General features: G+C 34.5%; 3 protein-coding genes across 3 annotated transcripts; 2 read left to right on the top strand and 1 right to left on the bottom strand.

Annotated features, from left to right (window-relative positions):
- Positions 1-6,473: 6,473 nt before the first annotated feature.
- Positions 6,474-15,931, top strand: LOC118041263 (histidine kinase 2). Its single transcript, XM_035048540.2, has 14 exons — positions 6,474-7,490; positions 7,982-8,245; positions 9,068-9,547; positions 9,813-10,088; positions 11,043-11,209; positions 11,334-11,546; positions 11,625-11,811; positions 11,955-12,006; positions 12,094-12,323; positions 12,432-12,530; positions 12,758-13,425; positions 13,682-14,188; positions 14,303-14,740; positions 15,217-15,931. Exons 1-13 carry the CDS (start codon positions 7,089-7,091, stop codon positions 14,541-14,543), a joined length of 3,786 nt encoding a protein of 1,261 aa, XP_034904431.1. The 5' UTR covers positions 6,474-7,088; the 3' UTR covers positions 14,544-14,740; positions 15,217-15,931.
- Positions 15,932-16,078: 147 nt separating this feature from the next.
- LOC118041300 (glucan endo-1,3-beta-glucosidase 4) lies at positions 16,079-17,862 on the top strand. The gene is made up of 3 exons (XM_035048582.2): positions 16,079-16,785; positions 16,918-17,169; positions 17,433-17,862. Exons 1-3 carry the CDS (start codon positions 16,719-16,721, stop codon positions 17,465-17,467), a joined length of 354 nt encoding a protein of 117 aa, XP_034904473.1. The 5' UTR covers positions 16,079-16,718; the 3' UTR covers positions 17,468-17,862.
- A 253-nt stretch (positions 17,863-18,115) lies between these two features.
- Positions 18,116-19,781, bottom strand: LOC118041311 (uncharacterized). Its single transcript, XM_035048593.2, has 5 exons — positions 19,621-19,781; positions 19,461-19,531; positions 19,299-19,379; positions 19,177-19,220; positions 18,116-18,424 (listed from the first exon to the last, which is right to left on the bottom strand). Exons 1-5 carry the CDS (start codon positions 19,658-19,660, stop codon positions 18,325-18,327), a joined length of 336 nt encoding a protein of 111 aa, XP_034904484.1. The 5' UTR covers positions 19,661-19,781; the 3' UTR covers positions 18,116-18,324.
- Positions 19,782-22,109: the final 2,328 nt, after the last annotated feature.

Raw genomic sequence — 22,109 nt, 5'->3', positions numbered from 1 at the left:
TGAAAAGACCTATAATAAAACTATGATCATGTGATGATGAAATTGCAATTTAGAGAAAAGAAAGAAAACCGAGGAGCAACAAATAGAAAAGGAAGGAGCAACCTCAACTTATTTTTTAATAAATATAATTTATTTATTTTTCCCATCCTCATGTATCAATGTTGATAATTTACTAACAGTTTTGTGGTTCTCGTTAGTTGATTTTAAAAAATCCCTAAATTAAAAAAAAAATACAATATACAATTATTATAGCTTTTGTGCATGCATGTAAAGTAGGACCTACCCACCAAATGACATGGTATTTGGAAATCAATGGCCATATGAAAACCTCATACCAACTGCTTGAAATCCCGCCGAAAGGTCCACCTGAACAAACATATAAATTGCAATTATTTGATCCCATAACCTTCCGGGAAGAGAGGGAGAGGGGGAGGGTGAGGGGGAGGAGGAGGAGGAGAGAGAGAGAGAGGGACGGAGAGGGAGGGAGGGGGGGAGGTGTCCGGCCGGTGGCCATGAAGAAATCCCAGAACCCTTACAGAAATACGAGTGTTTAATTGCCCTCCAAAAAGTAAATTAAATATTAAGAAACTTAAGAATATCCTCTCTAATACAAGATTAGGAGGCAATTGCCAGCCTCCTTTTGTTAATGCACTAGATACTCAGTGGTGGAAAAATAACATTATTAATTCTCTTCTTTTAAGTGGCACTCGATGCCCATAGTAAAACAAGCAGCTGTCATGAGGAGACAAGGGTTGTAATCAGACTGTAGCAGGTGGCTCCGGCACATGCAAGGGTGAGAAAACAGTAGCATTCATATCTTAATTATGAACAATTAATTATTAGTCTAATAATAAAGAAAAAAAACGAAACAAACGAGAGGGAGCATCATGGTGGAGTGTGTTCTTATTGATAATAATGCATCCTTCCTCCTTAATCATGCACTCAAGTCTGCTAGCTAGCTTGTGGTGGATATGCAATGATCTTAGTTCAACCCTAATTAATCGATATCTCTTGATACACCGCCACTTTACATAATTCCTTTCATTTTTTGATACGGAGAACGTAAAAAGAAGAAGAAAAGGAAGAATCCCATTGCTTCTAGAGCAAGTAAAAAGTAATAGATCGATTGATTCTAAGTTATAATTCCACCCTTATTCTAAAAACATAATATATACCAAAAAAAATATTTCAACCCAATAACTTAAACGTTATTAAATGATATTTCAGGATATAATTTTTATTATTCTTTATATAAAAATTATTTCAACTCAATAATTTAAGTTATTAGGTGAAGTTTCATGACATAATTTATATTATTTTTTAACAATATATACAAGAGGTAGATGGATTATTAGAGATATATATGCTGTACTGGAATTATGCATTGATAGCAAGGTGATTGACCTAGCTAGAGGGAAGGAAATTAAGAGCATGGACATTGTTCTGCATGCTGAGGGGTCTGGGGTAATCATTTTTATCAGAGGGATTAGAGGGAGAATTAAGAGTGATTAATTAGGGTTCATCACGTCCATCAGATGAAATCGTCATCGGGGAGAGGAGAGGAGATTAACGGCGTCGTGGTGGGTCTCCGTCCAACAGGAGGGAGTAATTATTGAGGCTAAAATGGTATTGCTAAGATGGCCCCCATGCACATTAAGGCATGTACTTGGGTAGTTCCCATCAGAGCCCAAGAAGCAAGCTAGCGAAGGGCAACAAAAGCAAGAAAAAAGATAAAGAGGAAATCATAAAGCTTCCATTGGCATTATTATTAAAGTAACTTGCTACGAAGCACCCCCTCATCCCCTCCTAATTAAAAAGCAAGTACAACATCACCCCATTTCTTCACCTAGCTAGGTGCCTGCATTCATACATATCATTGAGAAATTACTATATGTGTGTGTGTGTGTGTGTGAAAGAGGAAAAGAGAAATAATTGAGTTATAAACTATATATATGTGTGTGTGTAAGAGAGGAGAAGAGAAATAATTGACTTTATTTTTAGTATTTTCTCGAACACACTTCTAGTAAAGATTTGGCAGCTGGATTTATGAGATTCATATATTCAATGTGTGCATGCAATTCTTGATCAATATAATTTTTTCAAGAAAAAAAGAAGGAAGAATATGTAGTGAAATTAACATTAGATGCTTTACTTGTTAACTTGGGCTGTGATACAGAGATAAATATTTAGAGCTTGTTTGATACGTGATCATAGTTATTTTTTAAAGTGTTTTTTATTTAAAAATATATCAAAATAACTTGTTTAAAAATAAATTATTTTTTATATCAACACATTAAAAATAATTTGTAAATGCTTTGAAACGCAAAAAAATAAACCATATTTATATTTTTTATTGCTTGCAATTGCGAATGTGAGTGAAAGAATCAATTTTCAAAGATAAAATGTACTTGTCAGTATCATTTTTGTTTTCTTACCAATTAAGAAAATATAAATATGTTTCTTTCCAAAATGTAAAAGGAAGTTTTCCACTTTAAAAAGAAAAATATAATTAGCATGTCAAGAATGTGATGGGCAATGCATTTGTGACCTCAACTTCAAAGGCTCAAGCCTTTTGGATGTTAATTATTTAATGATTTAAGATATTTTTTCTCATTCTTAGCCTTTTGGATTCAAATTTTAGGATTAATTAACATCCAACACAATTTATTAAATTATTCTAAACACATCAAATTAAACAAAGGATGTCCTCTTAAAATCACGTATGAAAAAAACTTTATCTTAATTAATTTGTAAATTATTTTAAAATTTGTTTGAAAGTGTTGTTGCGGTTATCTTTTAAAGTATTTTTCGTGCCGAAATCTATCAAAATGATATTTTTTTTATTTATTAAAAATTATTTTTGAGATCAGCGCATCAAAACAATCCGAAACATATAAAAAAATATTTTTTAGTAAAACAAAAATAAATAAATTTTTTGAAAATGCGGTGCAAGCATTATTGCTTGCAATAAACGACCTCACCAATGGGTGTGTTCACTAGCTAGCGTTTGAAGCAAATCAAACCTTATTAACTATAATATAAAAATATGTTACAATTATGGTCAAACTAATCATGGCATAATATAAAGTTTATTAGATTAATGCCCTTGCTTTAACTAGAGATTTCTAAATTAATTAATGGTGGGTGGTGAGGTATATAGCCGACATATATTGTCACCGGTGGTGTGTCCATCATCTATTATAGCAATATATAATACTAATTAAAAAAAATAATTAACACTAACTTAATTATTCAGCATCCATATCTATCGATAACCCCAATCACCGATACACAAGACTCCAAAAATATATAATCTAGTGGTATCGGAAATCTTGTTATCGGGCTCGGAAGGAAGGAAGGAATAATATTAGCTGGCTGTTTTCTTTGAATAAATAGACCAAGTAGCTACTATATATTATTAGTTCACAAACAATATTCTCAAAACTCCTAGTTGGTTTCGGAGTAAGTGGCGATTTTTTATTTTTATTTTTATTTTTATTTTTATTTTTTCTGTTGACAATTATAAAAATAAATAAATAAATAAACAACCATGGTGGTGCGAAAGTATTTTTTGAATTTGTAGGAATTCTCAATTTAAAAGTAATTTGAAAAATATTTAGAAATTATTAGTATCGTGGTAAATTTTGTTTGTTATCTATCCATAAAGAAAAAACCACGGATTAGTTGAATGATTTTTATTTTTTGTAGTGACATGGTGTTTAATTGCATTTCAAACTTTGATTTTGTAGAAGAAAAAAAATTTATTCTCATTAATATAGATTTTTTTTCATTTATTTTACATGTAAAAATAATAATTTTAATAATTTTAATTAAAAACATATTTTTTTTTAAAAAAACTTATTTTTAAACAAATACAACTAAAGATATTTCTTTTAATTTTTTTTTTAAACCACAACAACAAAAACTATTATAATATCAAACACACACTTGAAAATATATATTTTGTTTGATATTATAATAACAGTTAATTTTTTAAGTATTTTTTATTTGAAAATATATAGAAATAATATTTTTATTTATTTTTGATATAAATATATCACACTAATTTAAAAAAAAACAATTTAATTTAATTTTTTTTTTATGTAAAACGCTTTCTAATCACAAAACAAACGGGGCATAAAAAAGGTGGAATAATAAAATTTGGAAGCAGAAGAATCAAACGAAGAAAGAATAAATGCGTCCTTGTGCTTTGGTAACCTAAATGAAAACTCTCTCTGCAAGAACTGGAAGCTCCAACTGTAATGTATTACACTTTTAAGTACCTTTTTTACAGCTCTCTCTCTCTCTCTCTCTCTCTCTCTCTCTCTCTCTCTCTCTGTTTTATAGCATAGCTCTCAACTCTAATATTATATATATATATATATAAAAATGTGGGGGCATATGGGCATGCATTATACTTAGGCATAGGCCCGCGTACAACGTGGATATGTATTTTTTCTTTATGAAAAATAATATTCAGGTAGTGTAATTGCTTTAGAAAAATAAAAGAAATCGAGTTTAACAAATTAATTTAATTTTAATTAGATAATAAAAAATAGATAATAATAACAAACAAATAATTAAAAAAATGAAACAATAAGAAAAAATTCATGGAGGCACAAAATTAGATAAAAAAATTTGAGTCAACTTGATATAATGTGATAGACATATAATTTAGGTAATAAGAGGTGAGTCAACCCGTGGTAACCCGTAAAACTCATGGCCTGGATAATGAGATCAGGATAATTAAATAGAAAAAAATCAAAGAAAACCACAAGGTTAATTTTTTTTTTTTAAAAAAAAACACTAATGTTAAATGATGAAATAAAAAAGAAAATAAATATAAATCGACAAACACCAACTTTTCAAATCCATGACCCGAGTCATTAAACTATAAGCATTATATAAGGAAAAATGGTGAGCATAATCCCTAAAAAAATAAATGTTGAAGAATGAAAGGGGGGTTTAACAACAAAAAAAAGAATCTAAATTTAAAATAACAATTAAAAGAATAAGAATGAAAATCAAAATTAGAGGAAAGTTAAAAGCTTTTAACTGGAGGGTTAAATTTAAAAGAAAATTAACTCCAACAAAAAAAAAGCATCAAATTGAAAATAATAACATGATATAAATTTGGATTGGAGGGTAAAATTGAAAACTAATAATTTTTTTTATAAAATGACCAAGAAAAAAAATTTAAAAATTAAAAGAATAAGGATAAAATTTATATATATATTTGAATTGAAGGTCCAAATTGAGAAAAATAAAAATTTTACAAAAATACAAAAAAATCAAAATTAAAAGAAATGAAGCCGAAGTAGAAATATAAAAAACAAAGAAGACCAAGATACAATTTACAGAGAAGAGAAGGAAAAGAAAAGAAAGGTCGATCAATAATAAACCATCCACTCTCCGAAGACACATTCCACACTAGAAGAAAGAAGATGCGGTGACGCATCCAAAGAGATAATAGAAGGGCAGTATCCACCACCGAATAGAGCTACACACGTTGATTAAATTGCACTAGTGGCATTCATATGTTGGTACGTTTGTTGCACGCATCCAATAACTTTTTAAAATTTAATATTAATTAATTTATGTAAACATACCATGATACCCTTCATAACACCACAAACAATTTAAAAAGTAAAAGGAATTTTTATTTTTGAATTTAAAGACAAAGAAGCAATCTCATTGTTTATCCAAAATTATAAAAAAATGGAAACTACCCTACAAGCCAAATATATATGTTTTCGTCTCAAAGGGTATTTTAGTATTTGTATTGTTCATTTAAGAACAAAAGGACCCTACAACCACTCAACCAATACAAATATTATATAATATAGGGATAAAATAGTTATTTTATTATTGTAGTCCATAATAAAATTTCTCTGGTGATACACTAAAGACACTGTTTAAACTTTTTTTTTTAATATATTTGTTATATAGAAGGAAACAAGAAACCCGGCCCATCCATCTTTTATTTAAACACTGAATAATGGAGGAGAAGTCACTTTCAACGCTTCTAAAAAGCAAAAGCAACACCCCCAGGCTGCTGCCACCAAAAACTAATAAAATACATGGATAGTATTAAACTACAATCCGCATATTGGTTTAATTATAAAATTAAAAGTATTTATTTCCACTGTAGTTTTATACGTATCTTATTAAAAATTCTTTGTTGAAATCTTAGTTTTAAAAAACTATTCTCTCATGCATGACAGTTGCCATTGGGGGAAGGCAACCACCCTTGATCGTCCAATAACTGAGGTGATAAATCACTGCACATTATTTCTTTATAACCATGCATAATGTATATCTTTTTTCAATAATGGTTTTTTTTTTTTTTCAAGTTTTCCCCCACCTAGATGATGAGATAATGATGTAGCCAACCCAAATTTCAAAATGCTGGACAGCAAACTGAACATGAGAGAGGAGAGAGAGAGAGAGGGAGAGAGAGAGAGGGAGACCCCACTGTCTGATCATTGATTCCAGTTGGGCTTACACAGAAACCAACCTTTTTTTTTTTTAACTCGGTGAAGAGTTTTTCTTTGAAAAAGTAGTTTCTTTGTTTCATTCTTGTGTATTGATGGATGGATGCTCCTACTAACTTTTGTGCTAATACACAGAGCAAGAAAGAAAGAGACATGTAAGAAAGGAAACAACTATGTTTTTTCTTACCTCATTAAACGATTCCCTTACAGCAAGCACTCCAGCTTCCTAAATAATAACTGGGCTTTACCTCAGCTTCCTGTTTGCTATGATTAGTTTCTTCATTTAACTTCTCTCTCTCTCTCTCTCTCTCTCTCAGACAACAAAAAAGAAAAGATAAAAGAAAAAAAGGTGTCTGTTTTGATTTGGATTTAATGCTCTTGCAGAAAAGAAACTTGGTATGGAACCATAAAGTGGAATATATTATAGATCAAAGAAGGTGGACCACTTTGTTTTTCCTTGCAAATTTTGCGCTCTAGTTCCTGCCTTCTAAGTGGGTTTTGTTTTGTAAAGTATAAAGGATTGATTTTGATGAGCTTTCCCAGGTGGGTTCTTACAGTGTTTGAGTCTGTCATTGGGGAAAGGGGGTGATTTTGATGAGTTGTACTGGTGGTGGAGCTGGGGTTTTTGTCAAGTTTTCTAGGCTCTTTGTGAAGAGACACAGGTGGGAATTGTTGAAAATGTCTATTAATTGCAAGCTTTCTGGTTCAAATGGCACATCACAAGAAAGTTTGAAGCTCAGGAAGTCAAAGGAGGTTTTGCATGAAACTAATTCTGCCAGGAAATGGAAGAGAAAGTTTCTGCTTCTCTGGTTTTTAGGTGTTGCTGTTACTATAGGGAGCATTTGGCTTCTCTCGAGCTTTGATAGTGGGGCGTTGGGAAGGAAAGGTCGGAGTCTAGATTCGTGTGAAGAAGGAGCTCAGGTCTTGCTTCGCCATTTCAATGTCAGCAAGAACCAGCTTCATGCTTTGGGTTCTTTGTTCTCTGATTCAGATCAGGTTCTTTGTTTATAGCTCTTTCACTATATATATATACACTTTTGTTTTTGGTTTTAATCGTGTGCTAGAATTAGTGTCTGTTGATTGCTCCTGTTAATTAGTCTAAAAGCAAATTTTCCTTGTTATTATTGAATTTAAAATTTATTCTTCTTTGATTGACTTGTGAACATACGAGTAAATTGTGCATTCTGGAATTAAATTAGGACGCAAAAGGACTTGTTACTATACAAATAGTTAGATATGTATTTGTAGAGATTACATGCATACAGATATCATGAGTGTTGTACCTTTTCATGCGTGGACGGAAATATATGGCTATCATATGCTGGGATAGGGAAACCAAATGACAATTTAAACACATCTTTTTAAGTATGAAATTAGCAGAAAAAATTGAAGGAATACTTTTTGGAAAAGTTGCTGGAGAAGTCTCTTGCATTTCAGAAATAGAATGCTTGGTTAAAAACTTATTTTCACTGGTCTGTGTATTGCAGATAGCATCCCTTGATTGTACCAAGGAACCAGGACCGGAAATGCTAATAAATGATGTTGTTGCCTGTGCACTGAAAGTACCATGTTCAAAGAAGCAGGAATTTCAACAGCACATCAGATGGGTTGCTGAAGATGTAGGGCCTAATGGAAAATGCCCGGTTCAAGATGAGAATGAATTTAGGAAGCTTGATCAATCATTGCTGGATGATTCTGCATCATTTGTTTCACAATCTACAATTTCATCAATTTCACAGTATTCTGGAAAGGTAAAGCCTTGTTGCTGAAGCAGTTGTATATGTATGTCTCTTGCTTGAAAGTTTCAGAATTCTTGTTGTCAGTATTCAGTGTCCTGAACTTTAGTGCATTTTGAGTATATTAAGCAAATTTTCACACACTGCATGCATTCCTAACACACACACAGACACAGAAAAAAAAAAAAAAAAAAAACACCATGAAAGAGGGGAAAATATATGACTCTACCGAGTTGATAAACAAGAGGCTATGCTTTGTGTTATGTTGTGGGTTCTATGCTCCATCGCATCAAACCACTAACAATATGGAAATCCAGTAAAAAAAGTTCTTTTATATATTTTGAGTTTTTGATCTGTCTCTGAGTGTCTTGAATACACAAAGTTAGATAGTTCAGCAGAGTGTATTGGCTCACCAGAATATCCACCAAGTGAAAGATGAAAATAAGATAAAAATAATTTCAATGTAAGAAATTTGTCAGATGTGCTTACAAAACTCTCTTGGAGGTTCTGTTATTGGATGCTTCAATCTATTTCAAGTTGAAGCTTGTGCTTAGGTACTTTGGTGAAATTATCATAGCTGCATGACATGTTTTCAGTCTTCTGTTTGAGTTACTAGCTGCATTGCCAGGATCATGCACTCACCTTTCGTCATTTCTACAGTAAGTATAAAGAACTGGAAAGTAGCCTTTAGACTTGACAAAATTGATGCAAGAGAAATATGTATTTCATTACTCAAAGAAAATTGATTGGAGAAATCAAAAGCTTATTTTACCTTTGAGTGATGCTACATAGGTATTTTGTCTCTTGGGCTATTTTGACTGGTCATAATATTTGCAGAGAAGGGAAGTGGACTGTGCAGAAGATCATTGTAAACTTTTTTCATTTGATTTGGTAAAAGAATGCTGGTGGGTCCTTGTTGGAATGATAGTGAGCTGCATACTATTGGGTTATAACTTAAAATTTTGGAGGAAGCAAAATCAGAAGCTAGCTCAGCTGGAGCCAGTGCCTCAGCAGCGGCAACAATTGTTGCAGATGAATCAGCATCAACTATCCCATAGTCCTCCTAGAGGTGCTGGAAAGTGGAGGAAGAAACTTCTTATAATATTTGTCCTGCTTGGAGTGCTTGTATCTGTTTGGTTGTTTTGGCACTTGCATGAAAAGATAATATCAAGGAGGGAAGAGACTCTTGCTAATATGTGTGATGAACGGGCACGAATGTTGCAGGACCAGTTCAATGTTAGCATGAACCATGTACATGCCTTGGCTATCCTTGTATCCACCTTTCACCATGGAAAAAATCCTTCTGCTATTGATCAGGTGATATTTGGCTTTCCATATTTGCTAATCTGTTCTAGGAATTGTGTGTATAAAAAATAATTGGGAATGAACTTGTACTAATTGCATTTCCTTCATTATATAAATCATGCAAAACCTCTATAACAACAAGATGCTATGTTAATGTCAAACTTCTGCTTAGGGACTGGAGATTTTAACTGAAGAACTCAAATTGTTACCATATAGGAGTAGCATGCAATGCTTGGAAGAAAAATGATCTTACCTTGAACTCTCTTTTATTTCACAGAAAACATTTGGTGAATATACCAAGAGAACAGATTTTGAGAGGCCACTTACTAGTGGTGTTGCTTATGCTCTAAAAGTTCCTCATTTAGAGAGGAAGCAATTTGAAGAGCAGCATGGATGGACAATTAAGAAAATGGGAACGGAGGACCAGACTCTAGTCCAAGACTGTATCCCAGATAAATTGGATCCTGCACCCATCCAGGATGAATATGCACCTGTGATTTTTTCTCAAGAAACAGTCTCTCATATTGTCTCAATTGACATGATGTCTGGAAAGGTGTGTTTCCATATAGTATACATAGCTTCGTCATTGCAGTTAATCTGTTTTCTTTTTATCCAACAAGTTCTTTTCCCTTGTAGATAAGCATGATTACAGTGCATGTACTTGATCATAATTTCTATTTGACTTCCTGTATTTTTATTTTTTCTACGAGTATCCGGACTTTTAAAGAAGGACAAATGAAGTGCTTTTGTTCCAAAAATACCCTTCTCAAGATTTAATTAAAAAAATTAAATAAATGTGTTGTGATATCTAATTTTCCTATTGCAAACCTTCCATTCATTAGGGCTTCTATATATTGTTTGGATGATAAATTAAAATTTTAAGTATGTTCAGTGTATGGTTCCAATAACAGAACCTATTGCTTACTCTTCTTCTGTTTGAGGAAAGCAATAAGGGTTTGGATTAGAGCTCTTGATTCATATTTAGGTAAATCCTTAGAATTTTAGTGATTTTGGAACTATGAAGCTGCTTTTCTTAAATGGCTAGTTTTCACCTCTCATGCAATAGAGCCAAATTAGTTGATGCCAACCATACTAGCACCTGGGTAATAATAAATATACACTGTTGCATTATTTTTTAATATAAAAAACAAATAAATGTTTGAAGATGGTATTGAAGAAAGATGTGGCTCTGCAACTCTGGATGAGTGTTATACTTTTGTTGCTTCTTTAGCTTGTATGTCAAGCATTTTTTTAAAGGAAAAATATTATATGGATTTTGGCTGAAAATATAGGTTTCTGTTTATATTCAAAACCTTGTTCATCTTGCACAACTATCATTACAGGTCAATATGAAGAGCATCTGCTAGTTGATAATTGAGATGCACACTGAATTTTATCATAATATATCAAGAGATACAAGTTCAGAAAATAAATAAATTATATTAGACCATTTCTTCCATGTACCTATACGGAGTTTGTTCTAACAACAATTGCCATATTTATATAGGAAGACCGCGAGAACATCTTGCGAGCAAGGGCATCTGGAAAGGGAGTGTTGACATCTCCTTTCAAACTTTTGAAATCGAACCACCTGGGAGTTGTTCTCACATTTGCTGTCTATAATACTGACCTCCCTGATGCTACACCAGAACAAAGAATTGAAGCCACTGTTGGGTAATTCTTTCTTCTCCAAATATTCTTGGTTTCTTGCACATGGTATGGTGACTTCAAATATTGTCATATGGTACATTTCTTTGAGATGAACTTAACTTTTAATCTGGGCTCACTTCTTATAAAGGTATCTTGGCGCATCTTATGATGTACCATCTCTAGTGGAGAAGCTTCTGCACCAACTTTCCAGCAAGCAAACAATTGTCGTGAATGTTTATGATACAACTAATGCAACTGCTCCCATTCTCATGTATGGTACTGATGTTACTGATACTGGCCTTTTGCATGTCAGTAGCCTTGACTTTGGTGATCCAATGCGGAAACATGAAATGCATTGCAGGTTAGTTCTCTTAGTGACAAGGTTTAGATTATCACAAAGATGAGTGATCTCTTATCTCCTCATTTCCATTGGGCACAGGTTCAAGCATAAACCTCCTTTACCCTGGACAGCAATAAATGCATCAGTTGGGCTCCTTGTTATTACTCTTCTTGTTGGCCACATCTTTCATGCAGCCATTAGTAGGATTGCAAAAGTTGAGGAGGACTTTCGTGAGATGATGGAGCTCAAAGCTCGTGCTGAAGCTGCGGACGTGGCAAAATCTCAGGTACATTTCCTGGTCCTTTTGATGGGTTTCATCCTATAAATATGGCTTCTACTCCTTGCATCTTTATTTATCTTCTATTTGAAATACTATTACTTAAGAAGTTCTACATTCTTCCGGCAACTAAAGTATTCTCATCCTTGCAGTTTCTTGCAACTGTTTCCCATGAAATAAGGACCCCAATGAATGGTGTTTTAGGTAATTAGAAATGTGTTGTTTATACAATGCATATCCTGCCAATATGGGAAAATTTAATATCTAAATGCTGCGTCCAACATATTTTAGGTATGCTGCAAATGCTGATGGAGACTGATCTGGATGTAAACCAAATGGACTATGCCAACACTGCTCATACTAGCGGAAAGGATCTAATTGCACTGATTAATGAAGTTCTAGATCAGGCTAAGATAGAATCAGGCCGGCTAGAATTGGAAGCAGTTCCTTTCGATCTGCGTTCTGTTCTTGATAATGTTCTATCACTATTTTCAGGAAAATCCAATGAAAAAGGGATTGAGGTACATATAGAGCAACTCTCTTTATTGCTCATTTTCTTCTCCTTTTCTTGGCATTGATATCATTTCTAACCCAAGCTTGTCTCCAATTGTTCTTTTGGGTGAGAGAAGTTGGCTGTTTATGTTTCTGACCGGCTCCCTGAAGTTGTTATTGGTGACCCTGGACGGTTTCGGCAGATAATTACAAATCTTGTTGGAAATTCGATGAAGGTTGGTTTCAGCAAAATAATTATGGCTACATTTTTTGTTCAATATTCGAAATAATGTTTAATACAACTGCCATTTCTATAAGCTACATATCTAATTGTGGATGGTGTCAGATTGATAATTCATCACTACAGCTAAAAGCTTTGTATATGCAGTTTTCTATTTGTATGTAACATCTTAGTGGTTGTGCAAATTTGGTTCACTAATGTTTTCCACTGTTATACCCTCAGTTTACACGCGACAAAGGGCATGTGTTTGTTTCTGTGCATCTGGCAGATGAAGTGAGAAGCCCTCTTGATGTCAGGGATGCAGTGCTTAAACAAGGGCTGGAGTTGGTTCAGGATACATCAAGCAAAGTTTATGACTCATTGAGTGGGTTTCCTGTTGTCAACCGATGGAAAAGTTGGGAGAAATTTAAAAAGTCAAGCTGCATAGATTCTAGGGATGAACCTGAAATGATTAGACTACTAGTTACAGTTGAGGATACAGGAGTGGGAATACCAGAAGATGCACAGGGACATATTTTCACGCCTTTTGTGCAAGCTGACAGTTCCACTTCACGAAAATATGGTGGAACTGGAATAGGATTAAGCATTAGCAAATGTCTGGTGGATCTCATGGGTGGGGAGATTGGGTTTGTTAGTGAATGTGGCATTGGCAGTACCTTTTCATTTACTGTTTCTTTCAGAAAAGGAGAATCAACTTCTCTGGATACAAAGTGGCAGCCTTATGATCCAGCTGTTCTGGAGGTCCGAGGAGGGAGAGCCCTGGTAATTGATGAAAGAAGTGTCCGAGCTGAGGTCACGAAATATCACTTGCAGAGGTTGGGAATAACTGCAGATATAGCTCCCAGTCTGAAGTCAGCATGTGCATATCTATCTAGTGGTTACTGCACAAGGTACATTTGATTTTATTAGCATAGTTGTGTGAAAATTTGAGGTTGGCTTGAATGTGATTAATGTTAAACTGTCATGAAAAAAAACTCTATCGCAAATGCCAATCCATGCTTGCAAAAATTGTCATCTTATCTCACAATTAGTGAAAAATTTGGAAATTTATGAAAGAAAGTTACTACTTGATGAGTTTCAGAAAAACATTACTGTCATATGATATTCAATTTGATTTTCTGATGTGCGCTTAATTCCTTTTAACAGTATTCCAGCAGATTTGCCTATAGTTCTTATTGACAAAGACGCTTGGGACAAAGAATCTGGCATTGCTTTCCATCATTTGCTGAAAATGCCCAAGAAAAACGATGGGACAGATATCCAGGTAGACCTTTCGAAGATTTTTCTCTTGGCTACCACCATCAGCTCTGATGAACGCTTAGAGCTAAAAACCTCTGGTTTAGTAGATAATGTACTGGTGAAGCCTCTTCGGTTAAGTGTCTTAATCGCTTGCTTCCAAGAAGCTTTTGGAAGCGGTAAGAAGAGTGAAGTAAATAGGAAGAAACCACCAGCACTTCACAATTTACTGAGAGGAAAACAAATTTTGGTGGTGGATGACAATTTGGTAAACAGAAGAGTGGCTGAGGGTGCTCTTAAAAAGCATGGAGCAATTGTTACCTGTGTGGAGAGTGGCAAGGCTGCTTTAGAAAAGCTTAAACCACCACACAGTTTTGATGCTTGCTTCATGGACTTCCAAATGCCAGAAATGGATGGGTAATCTCTCTGTTCTAATAGAATAATTATGTTTTTTGACTTTCTTTCATTGGAAATGTTCAGTCACGGATTCCTACATGCAAAAATGATTCATAGTCTGTAATCATTATGCAGCTTTGAAGCCACACGTCAAATCCGGTCTATGGAGAGTCAGTTTAATGAGAAAATTGCATCCGAGAAAGCATCAATGGAGCTACTTGGAAATGTAGCATATTGGCACACACCAATATTGGCAATGACAGCTGATGTGATTCAGGCAACAAATGAAGAATGTCTAAAGTGTGGGATGGATGGTTATGTGTCAAAGCCATTTGAAGATGAGAAGCTTTACAATGCTGTGACACGGTTTTTTTAGTCTAGTTGATAGAGTGAATTGACATGCTAGAAGTTGCTAACATCTCTTCAGCCTGCTGGCTGATCCATGCATTTTGGTTGACCCTAAATGCATTTGTTTGGCCAACTGGCAACAAGCCACAGCTATGAGGTCATGGAAGGAACGGTCGATGCCACATTCTTCTAATCTATCTACCCATCGTAATTTCTAGCATCATGGTAAGTGTTTTCCAATGGTCATGCATATGTGCATCAAATTCCCAATGTCTTCATGAATAAAAACTTTTCATCCATATCCTCAAATAAGGCTCCTCTCTTCTTTGAAACTCTTAAATAGATTTACTTTATGAGACCTTCAATGTTTGCTGAAAACCTATCTTGTTCATACCACATTATTCTTTGTTTCTTTTAAAGAGTGTTTCTTTCGCAGTTCTTCTCAAAGGGATACGTAATGTGAAACTAGGTTAGATAGTTGATATTTCTACAAACCATGCCCCCTGCTGTTTAAATTGTCTAAGCTTATTGAAATTCTTGTTTGCACTGAATTTCCCATTTATGATGCTATGAAATGCTCTGTAAAATTGAGAAATGTTAGAAGTGTCAGCAACTGCAGAGTCATCACTGTATATCGTGAAATTAATTGTTCGGCTTCTCATATAATAGGGGGTGTGTAAAGAATAGTTATTTGTTTCCAGGAATCTGAGCTTGCGACAAACTTATGGGTTCAAGAATGCATGGATCTGGTGAGCGCAATCAGGTGCCTTTGATCAGTTGTTTGCATCATTTCCCGCTCTGTGATTGCTCCAAGATGACGATAGCTAAATGGTGCTGGTGGCTTTTCTGCACATACTAGTTTTGTCTACTATTATTCTATTCCCTTCTCAATTTTGTTTTCCAAATTCTTCATTCTTGTAGGCAGTTCATAAAATGTCACAATGCTGCATTCTTTGAACTCTAATGAGATGATCAATTCGTCTTTCTATCCTCGATGGATTTGTGCATAGGAACATGTGCAAGCTAAAGAGGTTAGAATGTTGAACGAGCCATCTAATTAGGGTTGGGTACAGCCTTATGACATTTTAATATTTATCTAAATATTCTCCCTCTTAAGGAACAGCACAATAATAGCAGGCGATGAACATATGATGTGGTAAAGCCCCAGAGTGTACAGGAAACCGCAGTTACCATGAGGCTTTATAGGGAGCAGAATTTTTTTTTTGGTTAAAGTGTGAATTTGTATTCATTCTGATTGGTTCCTATGGTCTTGTATGTAGATGAGAATGAGGTGCTGTGACTGTTACTCATGTGTAAAGTAGGAGCTGTTTGTAACTCGTTCATCCTTCGTTGTATCATAAAATGTAACATTGTATTGTATACGGTGTGAATATGAAGTCGACTAGATTCTTTTTGGGGGGCAAAAGTGTTGAACTAAATCTGATGCATCCTTGTTTTGATCCTTTTTTCTGTGTTCATCAATGCATGCCCGTGTTTTCGCTGTTATGGTGCCTCGTTCAATACCAGCTGATATGCCCCATAATGCCCCTGATTTGGTGAAGATGATGTGCAGCTAAAATGTGGTTGATAAATGTTAGGGAGAGGCTGCTTGGAGAAATACATGGGCAATTGCCTTCATTGGGCAAGAGATACCATTAATCATATTGATGGATACTGTTTACGATCCTAAAGCAGAAGCTCCATCTTTTTACACAGTTGACTTCATTTTCCCCGCTTCTAATCATGTGAGATATGCCACTCACATGGACACCTAAGAACAGGACAAGCAAGGCACCTTTCATATTGCACCGGGTAGAACATAGGATGCCTGCAGATCGAGATTCCATGGCCATGAATAATTTGAGTCGTTTTAAAAGATGGAGTTGTTCTTCTCTTTATACAATTGGAATCCCTTCAACTCAATCTAAATAATATAGTATTGCAGAAGCACAACCTTTCCTTGTTGGGGTGAAAATGAGCTTATCTGGAACGCATTTGCAAGCTGACCTCGTATACCCCCCTTCACATGGCTGTCACTTTGTTGTCTAGCTACCGAATTACCATGTAATTTACTCGGTGTAAGGGTGTTTTTTTGTGTTCTATATATGGATCTAACCAACAAGCTTTCTGTGGATACACTTCTCTGCAACAGATTAGGTTATTCTGCCATTGTGACCTGTCTTTGTTTCTTTCTTTCGAAAATATGCCAATCCTTTGGAAAAGGACAATGCTAGCCCTTCTTATCCTGTCCATAACTCCCAGGAAATCAGGTAAGCTAAGCAATACAGCCTGAACTTCCCATCTGAGGAGAAGCTGGTTCGTTTTATCATTATTTATCACAGGTTGTTTTGTTCATATCTCACATAAGTTCTTGTTGGTGTATGTTTGGAAATAAATACTAGATGGGGAATTAGAGCAATGGTGCGTAGCAGATGAGCAGACCCCAGATGATGAGTTGCAGATGGCGTTGGACTGGGCTTGTGGGAAAGGTGGTGCAGACTGCAGTAAGATTCAAGTGAACCAGCCTTGCTATTTGCCAAATACTGTGAGAGACCATGCTTCCTATGCCTTCAACAGCTACTTCCAGAAGTTCAAGCACAAAGGTGGATCTTGCTACTTCAAAGGAGCTGCTATCATTACAGAACTTGACCCCAGTAAGCACTTGCTAAGTTTTTTTTTTTTTTTTAATCTCTAGTTATTTCTCGACTTGTTTTTAGTGAGGCTCCACCATAGGAAATCTTGCAGGTTGTAAATATCAAATTATCTACTTTTGATTATGAAAAGAAAAGGGAGACAATTCTGTTTTCCACATGCTTAGAAAGTGTAAGCCATGTGAGAGTAGCAGCTGGAAATCATTTTTCTATACTTTCTCTGTGTTAAATGATTCTCATTGTTCTTTTAAAAAATTGACGTGCAGGTCATAGCTCTTGCCAGTACGAGTTCCATCCCTGATTCAAATCCATGAGAACCATCAACACAGAAGATCAGCATTTCACTAGGGATAGAGATTTTTCAGTTTCAGATATTTTGTTCCTTTAATTTTTAGCAGCTTTGAGCTTTTCTCATTGCAAATTAAATCAGGTTTTCACATGAGATGAGCTTAGACATACTTTGCCAAGGTCCTTTCCTAGTTTTCCTTCTACTTCATATTTTCTTCAACAAATTTGCTTCCACTAATGTCCGTTTCTGGAACTGAAAATCTTTCTTCTAGCCAACACATGAGATTGCTTTCATCATGTAGCAACATGAAGCAATCATGCAAGAAAACTTGATACTAAGTCGCATTTATGATGTTCAATGGACAATCACCAATTCATGATTATCTAAGAAAGAATCGTTGGAGTGGACATAGTAGTACATTGGAAAAGCAACTGCAAATCTCTTTCAGAAAAGTTTGAGACTCGAATTGAAGGATGCACTGAAGAATCGCAAAACTTTTTCTCTGCCACAGATCTTTTTCGTGGAACATAACAAATTGAAATCATCACAGCCCAATAGCGATTGCACATTTTTCCATTAAGAATACTCGCAGCACGATAGAAAATATCAGCAACAAATGTTAACCTACATTCACTTCAAGTTCCCTTAGACTCCGAACAGTGATGGAGAAACTGCCACGAAGCAATCCAATAATTTCACAAGCACCATGATATATAATACATAAAGATATGAAATATGAACCATCATCAAGATAGTGAATAGATAGTTAAACAAAGTTCCTTCAGTATCTGCTAAAGCCCCAAAGCATTGATGTATGATACTTGTGACGCAGAAATGAAGATTCACCGCCATCTTAAAGAGGTCTATCCTTAGAAAAGCAAGCTTGCCCAAGCAGCAATAAATGCAAAGCCACCAAATGGAGCCAAAGTAGAATACTTTCTGTCCTCAAGAAGTGCCACAGTATAACACCTACACAATTCCAGATTAACTTCATTCAGACTTTAATCTCCAATATGGTGTTCGTTGCGAATGGAAAAGATAACTTGCTCAAAACAGGACACTAAGAAAAGAATAATCTAGATGAAAGCCAACCTCCACTAATGCAAGTTAAAATAATTGTAGAAAAAGTAATGACTGAAATACAGCGTTGCAATCAATTTAGCTTAACAAGAGCCGCGAGAATGGAGCTATCATAAGGTGTTTTCCTTTTTCAAGACAAATGCTACCCGAGCTGTAAGTCCAGTCAAGCAAATCATATAGCTTAGTTGGTATAGGAACTCCTTTATACGACTATATCTACAGTCTAAACTGAGAGCAAATATATGCTTGGTTCCTGGCTTTTTCCAAAGCAGCAGAAATATAACATTGTTCCAAACATAAGCTGAAACAATAAAAGCACCGAGTTCCAGAAAGTCCATATCCTAACAAAACAAAGAAATCAAATGTAATGTATGGTTCTTGATGTTGGTAGCTGAGGCTCAGTATAACAATAAGACAGTTGCAGGTCAGTTTGTTATTGATATATTTTAAGGTTTCCTATCATTAGTAAAGTCACCTGGTCGATTAAATTATCATGAGACATATGCATACGGTAAAAAAAAAAAAGATTTTTTCAGTCGCAAATCACCAACAAGGGCAGCTTTAGCATCAGAAAAAACGATGCAAATGCAAATTCAAAATCCCAACAAACTTTCATTCGAAAACTGGTAAACATGACTTACGTTCCAGAGAAAGCAACAATCCCAGTAGTCAAAAGGCCTCCAAACTGAGACAACAAATTTCAATCAGAATTAACAAAAGAAATGAAAGGAGAAAGAAGGTGGGAAAGTGGGAAGAAACTCACAATGTGGGGGCGTTTGGTGATAGGAGCAGCAAGAAGGGCTGCAGTGTGAACCAAATGGTATAAAGACGCTGTTTGCCATACCTTCACAATCACAATCAAGAATTGCTTGCTATCATTTAGAACAAGTATTTAACAAAAGAACGAGAAAGAGAAAAGGAGGACCTCTTTATAAGTGGGATTTTGGGGCTTGAAGACATGAGCACCATAGGTCCCCAATCCGAGAGCTGCTACCCCTGTTTGTTTGTGATTTTTCCAGTCAATCAAACATAAATTATACTGCCAGGAAATATAAATTTGAAGTGGTAGAATAGCAGTAAAGTACCGGAGACAGCAGCTATACTGTGCCACATCGAAGGAACCATTCTTCTTCGACTTGAACTTCCTTATGCTTCGCTTCTTGATCTCTCTCTCCCCTCTCTCTCTCTCTCTGGGTTTCAGCCTCCAGGACAGGAGGAGAGTCAACCACTCTAAGAGATCTATGGGCCAAGATTGATGATACTAAGTGGGCCGATTATCGATTGGATAATGGGTAATATCTGATTGATTCTACTTCTTTCTTTTTATATTGGGCTGGATCTGAGCCTAACTCCCCAAATCTCACTTCCCACATGTAAAGAGTAATTGGTGTCCACCACTTCTTCAAACAATTCAACTTTTTTTTTTTTTCACGAGGTTTCCCCAGCTTAAGACGAAGTGTACACAAAATAGAAAAATAAATAGACAAAACTATAGTTGGTGTATAGCATAAAAAACCCTAATTAATAAACTTGTGTTTCCTAGATGGTAATATCATCTATAAATTGTTAAAAAAAATTTAAATATTTATTTGCTTCTAATTAATTTTTTTTTCAATAGTTTTGATATGCTGATATTAAAAATTAATTTTAAAAAATAAAAAATATTATTATGATGTATTTTTAAATAAAAAATATTTTAAAAATAACTATTAATCCAATATTATACTAAAATAACTCATGTAGCGGGCAAGAAAAAGAGAGATGGATTAAGTGATAGCAAGGATATCCCCACATGTTGGAATGTTTTTAGTTTTTAGGTTGTACCCAATAATTATGGAAACAAATTAGGGACAGGAAAATAAATAAAGCTTAGCCTTTATATGGTTTTTGATGTGATGTGAAGGGTGTGCACGCTTTTCCTTTTCTTTATTTTTTTTTTTCTTTTTATCTTTAGATTGCTTGGCAGGTAATGAAGTTGGTGACAATTTAAAGAAGATCATCATCTATGATGCCAAACAAAGAGGTGATTTTGTCGAGCAACCTGCTAACAATGTTAGGGTAAACATTCATAAATGTCCTCCAACTCAAGATCCACTCCAAGTCCTGTTTCAAGTTCGAACAAATGCGTCAACAATGCCTCTATATCTATATCATATCATCCAAGATTATTTTCTTTCTTTCTTTTTTTACAATATGATCATGTCCAGGTTCATGCATGGATTATGTGGGATACGGCAAGTTAGAAAAAAAACGATGATCTTTTAATTAAATAGGGTTAGAAGGAGAGCAATCAAAAGAAAACAAGGAAGACTTTGATCTTTTGAAAATCAAATCTTGAACAAATTCTCGTAGACTTTACTTTATTATTTGCATCTTATTCATAGAGAATCTCTACGGTAGTTGTTCCATTCTTGAAATCTAAGGTCGAATCTTTCCGGTTCAAGATGATGATCTTTTCGTCAATGAACAAATTCTCATATTTAAGCATTAATTGATAATATCTTTCCAATATCTAATCGAATGTTGGGTTAAATTAGCTGCTTTTTCATATAATTATTTAAAAGTGTAGCTGTGGTTATTTTTAAAAATACTTTTCGTTCTGAAATACATTAAAATGATGTTTTTTCATTATTAAAAAATTAATTTTAATATTAAAACATCAAAACGATTCAAAACACATAAAAAAATTAATTTTTAATAAAAAAAATTAAATTTTTTTAAAAATACAGTAACGATGTACAAGTTTAAGAAAACAAAAGGTTCTTCTTTTAAGTTTTGAGTATCTTCAATTAATTTATACATGCATTAGTGAAAGTAAAAAAAGAAATATTCTAATGATTTTAAGAGGTATTACCCATATCAATTTAGCATATCCAAAACAATCGTAATCCTTGATCATCATAACCAACCAACGCTTGAGTGACATTTAACTTGAATAAAATCAAAGTACTTGAACAAAATGAAAGGGAGAGAGTATGTGTGTATATATAAATATAAATGCTTGCAACTTGTGTTAATGGGCTATATTCTCTCTGGGATATAAGCACGCATGCCAGCGAAACCAGTAAACAAGTTCCCGACAATAGCTTTATGAGTTCCAAGAAAGATGTCGAGCTTAACTTTGAATCCCTACGTTGACAATGCGATCATATGATGTCCTGCTGGCTGGCTGGTGATAAATAATGACAAGGACAACATTGAAACTTGTCTGTGTTGAATTTGGTGCGTACGTGCACTTCACAGATGAGCCACGCATGTGTTTTTAGCAAGCAAGAATCCATCGACAGCACCACAAACATGCTCCATAGCCATCCATCCCTTGAACTTGGTGCGTACGTGCTCTTCTCATTGCAGTATTTGCCTCGCCATTCCGACAATGAATCGAGCCAAGGGCCCAAGTTTTGAGTCACAATATGTTTGGTATGTAAAACAATTATCTTTAACCTAAAAATTTAAATTATTAAGTGAGGTTTTAAGATATAATTTATATTATTTTCTAACACATCTTCTTAAGTGAAAATATTTTGAGTTTGAAACTTATACATGTCCACGTTATCTTGTGCTTAATTTTTAT

Source organism: Populus alba, chromosome 14 (assembly GCF_005239225.2).
Source record: "Populus alba chromosome 14, ASM523922v2, whole genome shotgun sequence".
NCBI classification, from domain to species: domain Eukaryota; kingdom Viridiplantae; phylum Streptophyta; class Magnoliopsida; order Malpighiales; family Salicaceae; genus Populus; species Populus alba.
Note: the sequence above shows the minus strand (reverse complement) of the source record. Positions and strands in the feature narration are given on the sequence as shown.